This window comes from Phlebotomus argentipes, unplaced genomic scaffold, assembly GCF_947086385.1.
Source record: "Phlebotomus argentipes unplaced genomic scaffold, Phlebotomus argentipes genome assembly scaffold_18, whole genome shotgun sequence".
Classification (NCBI taxonomy): domain Eukaryota; kingdom Metazoa; phylum Arthropoda; class Insecta; order Diptera; family Psychodidae; genus Phlebotomus; species Phlebotomus argentipes.
The window spans coordinates 8,201,325-8,213,933 of NW_026776177.1; the positions used below are offsets into that span (position 1 = coordinate 8,201,325).

Here is a 12,609-nt window from a genome sequence, read left to right on the forward strand (position 1 = left end):
AGTTCTGTCAATTTGCATATTGTTTATTGGCAGGCCACTACTCATCCTTGAAATTTTTATAAAATAAACACCTAAATCAATCATGTCGTGAAGTAAACCTAAGATACAGAATCTACAAAAATTTTTATTCCTTCCTAAATCATAAAAAATGAGTTTCTCTCTCTATAATCGATAAATAGGGTCTCTAATCAGTATGCTTTTTCGAGTAAAAATATACCGGGGGCGCGCGCGCCGGGTGCCGAGGGAGTCGCGAGGATTATGGCTATCCATACTCACAATATCACATATCAGAAGCTATCGCTATCGTAGGGATTACTGTGTTCGGGTTCGGCTGTTCTCAGTTGCGTGGAATCGTCACTCCTCTCTGAAGCCGGCTCCTGTTCACTGGTGCCCGGCTCCAGCGCATTGCTGCCGCCCGCCGCACTACCAGAAGCCGCCACTGTCGCCCCCACAACACTGCTGGTGGCGTCGAAAGTCTCCCTCACCTGATTATTGGCATTCTTCGGGTCCAGATCCGTCGCCCAGCTGAAGTGCATCAGCGCCAGGTCGCCGTTGCCCAGTTTCTTGTGGATCTTCCCGATCAAGTAGTACACCACGCTCTCCTTGGGCACCAGCTCCTTCAGCTGCTCCAGCTCGCGCAGCGCCTCCTCGTACTGGCCCATCTTGAAGAACATCGTGGCACGGTGGAACTTGCACAGCGGGTCTTTGGCATCCATCTTCATCGCCTGATTGAACGTCTGCAGCGCGCGATCGTTCTGCCCTAGGTAGCTCTGCGCCACGCCAATGTGCACCATCAGCACCGAATTCCTCGGGTTGATCTTCAGCGCGCGCTGATAGTGAATCTCCGCCAGTCCGTGGCGCTCCTGCTTTGAGTAGATCGTCCCGATGCCGAACCACGCATTGTAGTGTCGCTGATTCTTCACAATCGCCGTCCTGAAGCTCGACATTGCCTTCTCCAGCTCCTCCGTGATAACAAACTCATGCCCCAGCAACGTGTAGGAGTACACAAAGTCCGGATCCACCTGCACTGCCCTCTCGAAGAACTTGATGGCAATCTCGTGCTCCTTGTGCAGCGAGAAGCAATTCCCCGCCACACACCACGGAATGGGTGAGCTCTTGTCCTGTCCCATGAGATCCTGCGCCAGTGCCGATAGCGACACCTCCCGCTGCAGCGCCCATAGCGCCGTGCTGTAGATCTCCATCAGGTGCAGTCGGTGGGGCTCCCGCTCGTGGATCTCCTTGAAGATCTTCGTCGCCCGCTCGTAGTCGCGCTGCTCGTGACACGCCAGCGCGATCATGCTCTGCACCCAGCTACTGCTATAGTGCTGCGGCGCCACGCTGGCAAAGTGCTCGATGGCCTCACGCGTGTTGTACTGACTCAATTGCAAATACCCCTGACCCAGTTCACGCAGCAACTGCAGCAGCCCCTCTGCGCTCTGGCGCCTCATCGCCATCACCTGCTGATTCAGACTCTGTGCCGCGTTGATGCTGTTGTTCAGCAGTACCTTCGTGTCCGCCGACGTCACAGTCTCCACCTTCTCCTTCTCCAGCCGCCGCTCTCCGACGCTGCCTAGGTGATCGCTCAGGCTCTGATTGATGATGGATATTCTCTGCTGCTTCGCCTTCCGCGACGGCGATCGCGGTGTGACGAACTTGTTGATATTCTGACTACTTTTGCTGTTCTCCTTCACGGAGTAGCTGCTGCTGAACAGTCTCGAGCTCCGCCGCACGCTCTGGCCCGTGATGCCGGGCGTCTGCTGCGGCCGCGTGGCGTAATTCCCCGTCTGATTATTGAGCATCGGCTTGGTCTGCTGCAGTGGGCTCTCCTTGCGACTGATCACGCACTGCCCGGCGCCCTTGCTCTTCTTTCCGCTCCCCTTCTGCTGGTCGTTCACCTCGGGCGTGCCGCTGTCCATGGGACTCTGCAGCGGCAGGACGCCGAAGCTCGGCGTGATCGGACTGATCGACGAGAGATACTTGAACTGCTTCTTTAGCGGCGTCTCCAGCTCTAAACTCCCCACGCCGCTCATGCTCAGCGACTCCGAGCCCGGCGTCAGTCTCGGTGACTCGTCCATCGTCAGCACTTTGGGCACTATCAGTCCGCCCGGCTGCATTATGCACTGGTCCACGGGCGTGGTAAGGATGCTGGTATTGGTGGTGCTAAGCAGGGGCGTGCCGCTCACATCTGCGCCCACTACCACGCAGTTACTCGTGTTCTGGCTCTGGCACGTGGCGAAGATGTCCGTGCTGCTGAACTGGAAGATTGCATTGGGATCCGGCTTCTCGCCACGGTCGCACAGGTCGGCGAACGAGTGCCACAGGAAGGGATTTAGCTTCAGGGAGCGCAATAGCGCCTCACTGGCCAGTGCCGATCGCTCAGTTTTCGTGCAAATCTTCGCAATGAGCTGCAGCGCAAAACACGCGATCTCACCAAAGTCCTTGCAGATCTCATCCAGTGTCTTTTGCTTCGTGAAGTCCTCATTTGACAGGGCAGATTCGGCAGCGTGAATCCTTAAAAGAATGAGAGTAATAAGCTCCGCTCCTTTTGAACTGGCTGCAAATCACATTTAACTGTAATCTCTTATCAACCCTCTCGAATATCCACCCCAATTAGTAAATCCTTATCAGCACTCTATCAGCACGGAAGTCCAATATGAGCAATCGGTTAAATATGCCAATTATGTACACCGAGATAAGATGCTCAGAAAGTTATTACCATTTCCGTCTGCGTCAGGGGGCAATTGGGAACACTTACTGGTTGAGCTCGAGAGCGCACTTGGAGAGGAGAAAGCGCGCCTGAGGCGTCCGGGCGCCCTTGGATTGCAGCAGCCAGAAGGCCTGATGCACTTGTCCGGAACGGTAATAGCAAGTCGCCAGCAGGAAGATGGACTCCTCGGTCTCCACTGCAAAGAAGAAACAAAGAGTGTGAGCACACGGGCTTCACACACCCGACTGCGCGTCACTCACCCTCGGAGCAGAGCTTCTCAGCCAAGAAGGTGGCATCCCGGAAGGCGTAGTGGTTCAAACAATGCCAAATGGCTGCCTGCGAAGAAAAAGTGACTCCATCAGTTTGGACAGTTGTGCTGCGTCGGCCGTTGGGCAATCCAGCCCAGAAATTCACCTGGGCGGTGGGTGACCCAATTACCGCGGGCCCCCCACTGGCCGAACGACGAGGCGGGGGGCGCTAGAGTGGGCTTTTCACTTCCATCCCGCAGAAAAATCGATTGCGACTGCCATTTGAGGCGACCAACTAACCTGAATAGGCTCCTGAATAATCATCCTTTTAGCGGGTTCTCACGATGTCTGGGCAGCTCAAGTATACACAACACCATTCACCATCCGTCCATGCTTCAGCACAACACAATTTCACTGGGATGGAGATGCGCTTTCCTACTGAAAATTCACTGAAAAATATGCAAATGCGATTGCAAAGCAGAAGAGATGCGACAGTGCTGCCTCAAATGTCATCCGTGTTGGCGGCAGGGTTGGGCAGCACACTCGCGCTTTGTAGACTTCTTTTGGAGACTTGTCCGGCAGTCCGAAAAGTCACATCATCGCAGTGTTTTGCTGCGTTTGCTGACTCCTCGAGGGATCCTTGGAAATGGACTGTAGTGTTCTTCCTCCAGAACTCACGGCCACGCCGCTGCCTCTTGTGGGCTTCTGTGGTCTGGACCCGGGCAAAAACACCGTGCATAAGTCCATCTGGGACGCCTTCAACAACAACAGGAAGAATGACAGGTAAGATCATCAGCTAGGATTTTCCATCCAAAACCCAGACTTTTATAATTTTCATGCCTTTCTCTGGTTATCTCAAAGGCTCCAGCTGCAGTTCAAGCTCATTCCGGCTAACTATGAGTTTCCAGTGTCGAAGCCCAAGCGCCAATCCTACGAGTGGTATCATCCGAAGGGGATTCTCAAGAGGAACTGGATCCTGAAGCACCTCCACATTCTGCCAGCAGTGATGGTGTCTTTTCACAGTATCGAGCTGAGCGATCCGTCGTGGTCAGAGAAGCAACTTCAGTGTACATCGGCAATTCAGGGCCTCAGAAGCTCCCTCCAAGTAAGACGTTCATAAGATTCAGAGGTGATCTTTACAGAGCATGGGAGATCTTCATCAGTGAGATTTTAAGCGATTTTCGCTTGGGAAAAGGGTTTTTCAAAGGAAATTAATGAGCTTCCGGAATTAGAGACCGCAGATTCGGAAGAAGTGATTCGTAATTTTTAAATCTCATGTCGGTTGGAAGAGTTTATTTATGGGCGGAGCATCGAAATGGGTGTGGTTATTTATCTTATTCACGAATGTCCTTTCTTTTTAGGGTCGCTTGACACGCTTAGCCATTGTCCTGATTCAAACTGGCTCCACACGAGGCGCTGGAGATGAGCTCGTGACGACTGAGCGGATCAGCAATCTCGCCTCTACTTGTGACATCAGTGCTAAGATGATCTTCGTCCTGAATCACTCTGACCACCTCATGGGACACATTTTGCGTCTGGAGTCCGCCTTTCTGGACGTTGCCCAGTCCTACTATACGCAGATCATCAAGCAAGTGAAGATGCACCGCGATCAGCTGTCGGCCAACCATCAAGTGCTCAAGATTCGCCACCAGTTTAAGTTGGGCTTCATGTCAGAGATGCTGCACGACTACACCACTGCGCTGAAGTACTACACGCAAGCTTATGTGACGCTGGAGGACATTCGCGTGGTGGACACGAACTGCACGGAGATCAAAACGGTTGCGGGATTTCTTAACTACAAGAGAAGCCGTCTTATGTTCAAGATGAATGTTCCCAGAGACGCAATAACGCAGTTTAACTCGCACATTGAGCAGTACAAGGCGAAGCCCGGAAGTCGAGAATTGCTGTTCGAGCACTACGGATGGCTATGTGTGCAGTACAGCTCATTTGGGGATCTGTTCTGCGATGCCATCAAGGGTGGATTGCCAGCTCTGCAGACGCAACATCCAGGAATCTATTACTTCCGTGCGGCAGAATTTACAAACAAGCGAAAAGAGGCATTTCTGAACTGCTGCAAGTGGACAACTGTGCAGCCGGTGGACAAGAGCAGTGGAAATATTCTCTACAGCGACTTCTTCGGCGTGCGAGGGAATAAGACGGGAGAAATGGTGAATGAGCAGAACATTTTGAACTATTTGTACGCCAATGAGAAGGAGTTCAACCATTCCGCAGCCATTATTAGCTATCTAGGCCAGGCAATGGCTCAGTATAAAGTCTACAAGTGTCTGAGATTCCGCAAGAAACTGGCTGTGAACATGGCTGAGGAGTATCTGAAGAGTGGTGATCACGCCAAAGCTCTCACGTGAGTAGATATTCTTATAATCTTTTGTGTTTCTTGTGAAACTCACATCATTGTTTGCTTTCAGGCTATTTTCCCTGATGCTGAGCGACTATCGAGCGGACAAGTGGTACAAGATCTTCACGGAAGTGCTGATGAAGACATTCCAGTCTGCGTACTTCTCAGCTTCCGTGCCGGATTTCGTGTCGTGCAGCATTGAAGCGATGTCGCCTCGAATTCTCTCCTCGAAGACAGACCGGATATTCATTCTTGAGAATCTGTGGCGAGTGTTCCAAGGAGTCGTGCCCATTTCCAATTATCCAGCAGGTGTGGATGTGAAACAAGCCTGGGAGCATGCTTTAGAGAAGTTCACAGAGCCAGTGATCATTGATTTGGACAAAATCAGTGATCTCTTCGTCTGTGACGTGTCCTTCCTGGAGAATCAAGCGGTGTTTGACGAGGAGATTACCATTGAGCTGCGGATAAAATCTCTGACTGAGGTTCCATTGAAGATCAGGGGCATTTCTGTGGTTCTGAATAGCCCAAAGTTGAATGTGAAGCTGAAGGCAAAGAAGGTTTATCAGGCTGGAGAGGAAAAGCGCGATGCTGAACTGATGATTTTGTCAGAAACTCCTTACAAAGCTGTTTTTACTGCTGATTCGCGGCAATTCACGGAGAATGATAAACTCTCCATTGGCAGAGTGGAGTTCCAAATTGGAACCGATAAGAGATTTGCGGTTCTCCTCAAGTCCACGACTCTGAATCAGCAGCAGATTTTCAAGACTAAAACATCCCGTTCTGATCTCTCGAAGGATGTTAATTCGAGCTGTTATATCGTTCCAACGTGAGTATTTAAGGGAGAGATTTATGATGATTTGTCTCTAATTTGTATTCAATTTTAGTTATCAAATGGCTGCACAGGTGAATCTGAGTGACGAACCAATGCTGATGAATGAATTCTATCGCATTGTTATCAATCTCTGCAACAATGTTGACTCTTGCATAGAAGATGTTGGTGTTTCTGTTACTGTTCCGACTCATCTGAAGAACAAAGGTGTGTTAAATAATTCTTTCTTAATATCTCTTTGTTATTGAAAAGAGTGTTTTCTTGGCAGTTTTCCTCACCACGGACATCAGTGAGCCCAAGAAGACTCTTTACTCAACAATTCAGATTGATGTGGGCTCCAAAGCTCTTCAGTCCTCAACATCGATCGTTTACTACGTGATTAGTCTAACGAGAGGCAACATTGAATTGAACCAGAAGACTTGGTATCAATTGACTTACTTGGGCGACGGCACAAGAGAGCCTGGAGACTTTTCTGGCGAGAAATTCGTGCCCTTCGACACTGAATCGCCCACGCATCAGAAGAGTATCGAGAAGATCGGTGAAAGTTCTGCGAATCACAATATCAAGATCGAGTACGGTGAGAAGTGCGTGAAGAAGACCAAAGAGGACACAATTATGATACCATGTCAGGATGAAATTCAATTGACAGCGACATTTTACACGCTGAATCGAAAGGTATTGTTCAAGGCGTATCAAGATGAGGATTTCATTCTAAGGATTCAGATGGAAGTGAAGGCGACGTGTGATATTGATATACTGGAAACAACTCTGATCACAGTGAGTTTTTCAATCTTTTCCTCCTAATTAGACACTCTTCACATTCTGTGGTAATGCGAATTTATATCTCTTTTCCCAGGCGGACAATATTAAAATCAGGGATTCAGTTAAATACCCCAAAATTAGCGGTAAATCCCTGAAATGCGGTGCTCGTCTCGAGGATTCCAAGATAATTTCGGTGCAAAACAAAAAAGATGACTTGGCAATACTAATGCGGTACATGAGCATTAATCATCCCTCAGTGTGAGTAGGATTTTTCTACCGGACGCGTACTTTTTGTGGCTTTTCCACCCTCTGTTTTTTCGCTCTGCTGTCTCAAAGAGACTCCGGTTTCCCGCCTAATTGAGGCAATTTTGCGGAATATGACTGTACATGTTTATTACCCGTTTCTCTGCACAGGGCGAAGCCAGAGAAAGCGAGCGACAAGTTCAAGAGTGCAATTCCAGCTGCAAAGGAGACGCCCGGGCAAATCTCCGCCGCGACAGCCATTAAATCCATCTATGGCAAGAGCGCCGAGGCGAAGGTGCAGGACAAAGACGTGGCAAATGAGGCAGGAAGCGAACCGCTGGGGGTGTACGTCGTGAGGTGGAGGCGCACCAATTCGGAGATGGTGAATGAATCGAAATTCAGCATCAGTGGATTGGGTAATTATTTGACAGCATTTTCTTTTATGTCTTCCCATAACACCCATTTTCTGGGCGCTTCTCTATTATTTTTCCATTTTTCCACCCTCATTGCCACCATACTCATTTGGCATTCTCAAATGCTGCGGTGGGTCTTCAGTCAAGGGGTGTGTCAGCAGAAGGACTCGCGTTCTGGGTATTATTTTGCGCTTCAAGACGCATTGCAGTTCAATGAAATACAATATTTTATATACAATCTTTACTTTTTGCTGGAAATCATATTGTTTTGGATCTACATGAAGTTTTCTCGGAGATTTAGGGCACTGTAGTGTAAAAACTTTCACTTCAGTCATTTAGAGGCAAAGTTCATCATTGCCGAAGCATTTCATGCTTGGAAATCCAGTCCTCAATATGTGGGAATCAATACCAATTTTAACGATAAGTCTTAGAATTGTTTTACTTCCTTCGATTCGAGCGTTGATAAACTAGATTTTAACTTTTAAAATCACCTTCATTAGCTTCTCCAACTGAAAGATGATTTATTTAACTTTGTTTTGATCAATGACTTGTCCATCTTCAGTTATCGATTGTTCGGGTTTTTTTTTTCAATAAACTTCAATGTCACTTGTTTTCAGCTCATCCAAGTCCATTCATTATGTTTTCTTCTAATTTTATGTTCCTTTTTTAATTGGACAGTTTTTTGTTCACAAATTGAATCCTTTACTAGATAATAGAATGTCGAGGCGAGAAAATCAAAGAGATTTTCTAGTGAGATAAGTTGAAAATAATTGAATTTTAGCTCAATTGAGAAGACAAAATTGAATTTAGGAAATTAGCAAAAGACACTCAGTTGGGAAATAACGCACCCCTTTTCGTCCTTCCAACGTGAGTTGCTGTGAAAAACACGAAGAGTTTCACGAGGGGAGAAAATTGCGCGAGAAAAATAACGACAACTCGGGTGATTTCTCTTTTTTCTTCCTTCATTCTCGTCACTGTGGTGCTGAAAAACAAGTGACGAGGGGTTGAGTGGAAAAAATGAGAGCCAGCGAAGCTCCTCCTTTTGCCATGCGACCCCTCATTATGCTTTTTTTTCCTTCTTCTCCACTATATTCAAAATAGCACTGATGTCATTATTTGCAGTGCTCAACTGCGTTCACATAATTCAAAGCCCACCCCCTTTTTGTGCTCCGCTGCCCGTGCGTTCAGCAGGAATCTCGCTCTGCCCGCCTCTTTGGGCTTCGGCTTAGCGTCGTGAGGGTGAGTGGTGGAATGGGGCGCGCCTATGTGTGCCTCTCTCGCGAGGAATTCTCGAGGGATTTTTTCCTATAAGACAATCTCTCGAGCGAGACAAAAATCCCACTGGGACGCTAAAAGCGAAGCGTCTATGAATTTTTATGTGTCTTTTGGATTGGGAGGATTTTCACGAGATGTGTTGTGGAATTATTGAGATATTTCTCGATGACGATGAGTCCATTTCGGATGGGATATAAAATTCACACTCCAGAGAGTAATTTTGGGGGGTGGAAGTAAAAAAAAACACCCATGAGATGAGGAAACATTTTTCTAATTAAATAAACTTTTCTCTCCCACTTGAAAAAATGATATAAAATTCCACGCGAAGCAGAAAAAAACCCTCACTAATTAATATCTCAAACATTTGCTTATGAATTATTCTCTGTGTATTGCAAAAGTATTTTTCTGTCTGCTCAAATATTATTCTGCAGAGGGAAAAGAGGGAGAAACTCAATGGTTATTTAGTATTTTGATAAAAACATTTGTGTGTACAAAATAATTGCTGCAATTGACGTGTGCTAATTAATCAACAATGAATCAGTTTTGCAGGGTAAATTCGCGGCAATTCATTGCAGATTCATCACATGCTACTGCTAAATATTGTGTTTTTTTGCTACTGAAGTTACATAATAAATTGTTTCTGTCTTTATTTTTCTGAAGGGTGGAAAATGTCGAAAAAAAATTGTCGCAATACTTTTTGTAATTAAAATGCGAACTCTTTAGGAGGACATATCCTCTCAAATGGCGAATAATAGTTAAGGAATGAATGGTGCTTTGAGGGAAATGTTGTGAGAAAGTTGTTGGGAAATTAATTTGACGGAGCGTGAATAAATTCATGGGATTTTTATGTGATATTGCAGAATATAAAGCGCTCGCTGTCGCCCTTGCGAGCTGAAGAATTCTCTTGCAATTCACCATGGTGTTTTTTGTGCGCCTTTCTTGTCATTTTAACTCTTAAATCTTCATGTAAATGATGCTCGGGACAATTTTCCACCCGTGATATTCTCCCCTATTTGAGCGGTGTAAACACACGTGGAGAAAAAATTAAATGTCTCAGGCAATTGTGTACCTTGAAAAGTGTCTCTTCTTTTGCCATCGGCATTGGGGAGACTCTTTGGCAAACACAGTGCCAACAATTTTCTGTCTGGGAACATTTTGAAAGGCGCGCATATGAAAGGATGGTGCGGGAAAAATTGTCTGTCCACTTTTTTGCACCAGAGAGACATCCTTTCAGGTATTCCTTCATTGCCGGCAATGAGTGTTGAGTGGTGGAAAAAAATCATCTGCATATATTTATCTTTTATCCTCTATTTTGCATGTGAGACAAAGGCGAGAGAAGACTTTCTTTCACATCGCCCAGAGTTTGATGGTTAAAAATTCACACTGCACTGTCTCGTTTTGGTGCTGCACAAGAGAGCGCTATAATGTCTTTCTAAATGCAAGAAATTTTCACTCATTGCAGAAGTCATTGAGCCAAAGTTGAATATTTACTGCTTCATCCTGGAGAAAGTGCATGTTCGTGTTCCCTTCGAATTGAGAATACAATTGAAGAATCCGGGGAGTAAAATTCTCAGCTTACAGGCGACACTCGACAATTCCGACAGTTTCATGTTCTCCGGCCATCGTCAGGTGAGTGTCGATCGATAAAGTGGAATGGAAGAGACATGGAATGAAGGATGAGAGAGAAAATGTATATTTGGCGTGTATTTGTGTGTGTCCATCAATTGAATATTAATTGTTTTGTTTCCACATCTCTTCCTCTCTTTGCAGCTCAATGTCTCAATTTTTTCATATGCCACTCACGATTTAATTTTCATCCTGTATCCACTGAAATCGGGCTGGCAATCAATTCCCCAATTATTTTTGAAGTACCTCACTGGCGGGAGTGACGGCGCCAAGGAGGAAATTACTCAGTCAGAGCTCAATCTCTATGTGCAGCGCTGGATGCCGAAGCGAGTGTTTGTCCATGTGAGTATTTTTGTTTTTGCCTCTGCATTTTAGGGGAGATTTCCTGTCAGAGTGACCAGACATATTGAGTGTCCCCAAAATGAAGCGTGAATATTTATGACCCGAATTTTACGAGAAGAGCAATGAAAGCTTGCAAATTTTCCTACTTTTTAGCCTAAAATTCATAACTTCATCACAAATGCAACAATTTCGGTAAGTAATTAGTTTATTCGATGATCTCTTAAGTTGAATGCCAAAGCTCTAACGTTAGAAGACGATATAAGTATCCGCTATGTTAAACTTCGCAATTTGACGTCGTTTTCTTAAACTAGAGCTCTTTAACGTATTTATTTTATTGAAAAGATTGTACACTAATATTATTTCTATATTAAAATTCGCTGAATTACTTGATTATTTGTGTTCAGAAAAGAACTTTGTGATGTTTGAAAGCTCATCTTTTGCTATTGAAGATGGAAAATGAAGAGAAATGTTTCTAGTTGATCCCAAAACTAGTGAAATTTTGTGAATCAGATGACCAGCTTAATCAGGATCCCGAAGAATCCTACTGAGAATAACAACTCTGGTCACTCTGGACACCCCTAAATTATTTATTAATTTGCTGTGTGTCATTTTAAAATTCCACTGCAGTGTTTTATATCCGTGATATTATTTCTCCAACAGCCACCCCATCGAGTTCTCGGGTAGGGTGTGAAGTCCCGGAGCCAGAGCCTGTGCCGCAAATCCCCCGTGAATCCACGAGGATGGGATTGAGAGACAGTGACATGGAGCCTTTTATCGTATTGTCCAAATACAGAGATTTCTCCCAAACAGTCTGTGTGAGGCGTGTAAGTGTTTATTAATTGGGGCTGTGCGCGCGAGAGGGTGGGAAATGTGGGCAATATGGATTATTTCCATTGTGTATTTTGGCAAACATTTCATCTCCCATTTTTTCCTGGCTCTCTTGCAATTAATTGAAAGGGATTTGGCTGGATGTGTATCAGGAAAAATGCAAATATGCAATTAATAGCGAAAAGGGTGAGTTTGCTCAATGCGAGGTTAAATATTTATTTTCTTTCCCTTTTTCCGGGCTAAAAAACAAACTCTCTGGGCGAGAATGTGACGCGCATTGTGCGGCAATTGAAAAGCATCATGGCTGCCGAATGTTGTGAAAAGTGCGCGCAATTTTTTCCCGTGGTGGGAGAGACTTTTTTCCCACTTTGTGTGTGTATGTGTGTGCACCCTCGCGTTTTTCGCCACTTTTTTCCACCCCTAGGCGTCGCGAGGGTTTCCCTGTGCTTGATTGTGTGTGCGCGCCTTGGTGGCCATATTGGTTTTCAGTTAACTCCCCCGAAAACGGCGAAGCGGCAAGATATTTCCAGTGTGTGTATAATTCATATTCAAATTGGGTTTTCGCGCTCTGGGCGGGAGACGAAAGGGCGCGTTCCAGGACGAAGACGCAAGCGGAGGAGGGTGGCTAATGGCGACCGCACGCGAGGGATGAGGTTTCTGCCATCAATACCTCACCCTCTCGGCACGCAATGGAAAATTTTTCTGCAGCCATGTTTCAGCGCAGCGTTTGCTTTTTTTCAGATCGTCGCTATTGCGGGCGGAAAAGCGGAAAATTGTCTACTTGGCGAAATTGTGAAGTGGAAGTATTTCTTTTTGATGCTTTCAGGCTGTTAAGGAAAATGTTTTGAGATTGAGATTTAATGCAATTTTCCTTAAAATGACGAATTTGAATGTCATTTCATTGACGAATCTTGAGAATCTCAGACACTCTTGGGCGAGTCAAGTCTCACTGCGACTTTTTAATACAAAGACGCTCTCAA

The 12,609-nt window shown here is 46.0% G+C and overlaps 2 protein-coding genes across 2 annotated transcripts; one reads left to right on the forward strand and one right to left on the reverse strand.

Annotated features, from left to right (window-relative positions):
- Positions 1-2: 2 nt before the first annotated feature.
- Positions 3-3,453, reverse strand: LOC132260216 (cell division cycle protein 27 homolog). Its single transcript, XM_059758195.1, has 4 exons — positions 3,256-3,453; positions 2,968-3,043; positions 2,756-2,903; positions 3-2,511 (listed from the first exon to the last, which is right to left on the reverse strand). The coding sequence occupies exons 1-4, from the start codon at positions 3,277-3,279 to the stop codon at positions 288-290; spliced, it is 2,472 nt and encodes an 823-aa protein (XP_059614178.1). The 5' UTR covers positions 3,280-3,453; the 3' UTR covers positions 3-287.
- A 103-nt stretch (positions 3,454-3,556) lies between these two features.
- Positions 3,557-11,608, forward strand: LOC132260335 (trafficking protein particle complex subunit 11). Its single transcript, XM_059758382.1, has 11 exons — positions 3,557-3,738; positions 3,817-4,060; positions 4,317-5,317; positions 5,382-6,137; positions 6,196-6,347; positions 6,409-6,917; positions 6,997-7,160; positions 7,317-7,561; positions 10,296-10,462; positions 10,604-10,801; positions 11,462-11,608. The coding sequence occupies exons 1-11, from the start codon at positions 3,602-3,604 to the stop codon at positions 11,483-11,485; spliced, it is 3,597 nt and encodes a 1,198-aa protein (XP_059614365.1). The 5' UTR covers positions 3,557-3,601; the 3' UTR covers positions 11,486-11,608.
- The last annotated feature ends 1,001 nt before the right edge of the window (positions 11,609-12,609 follow it).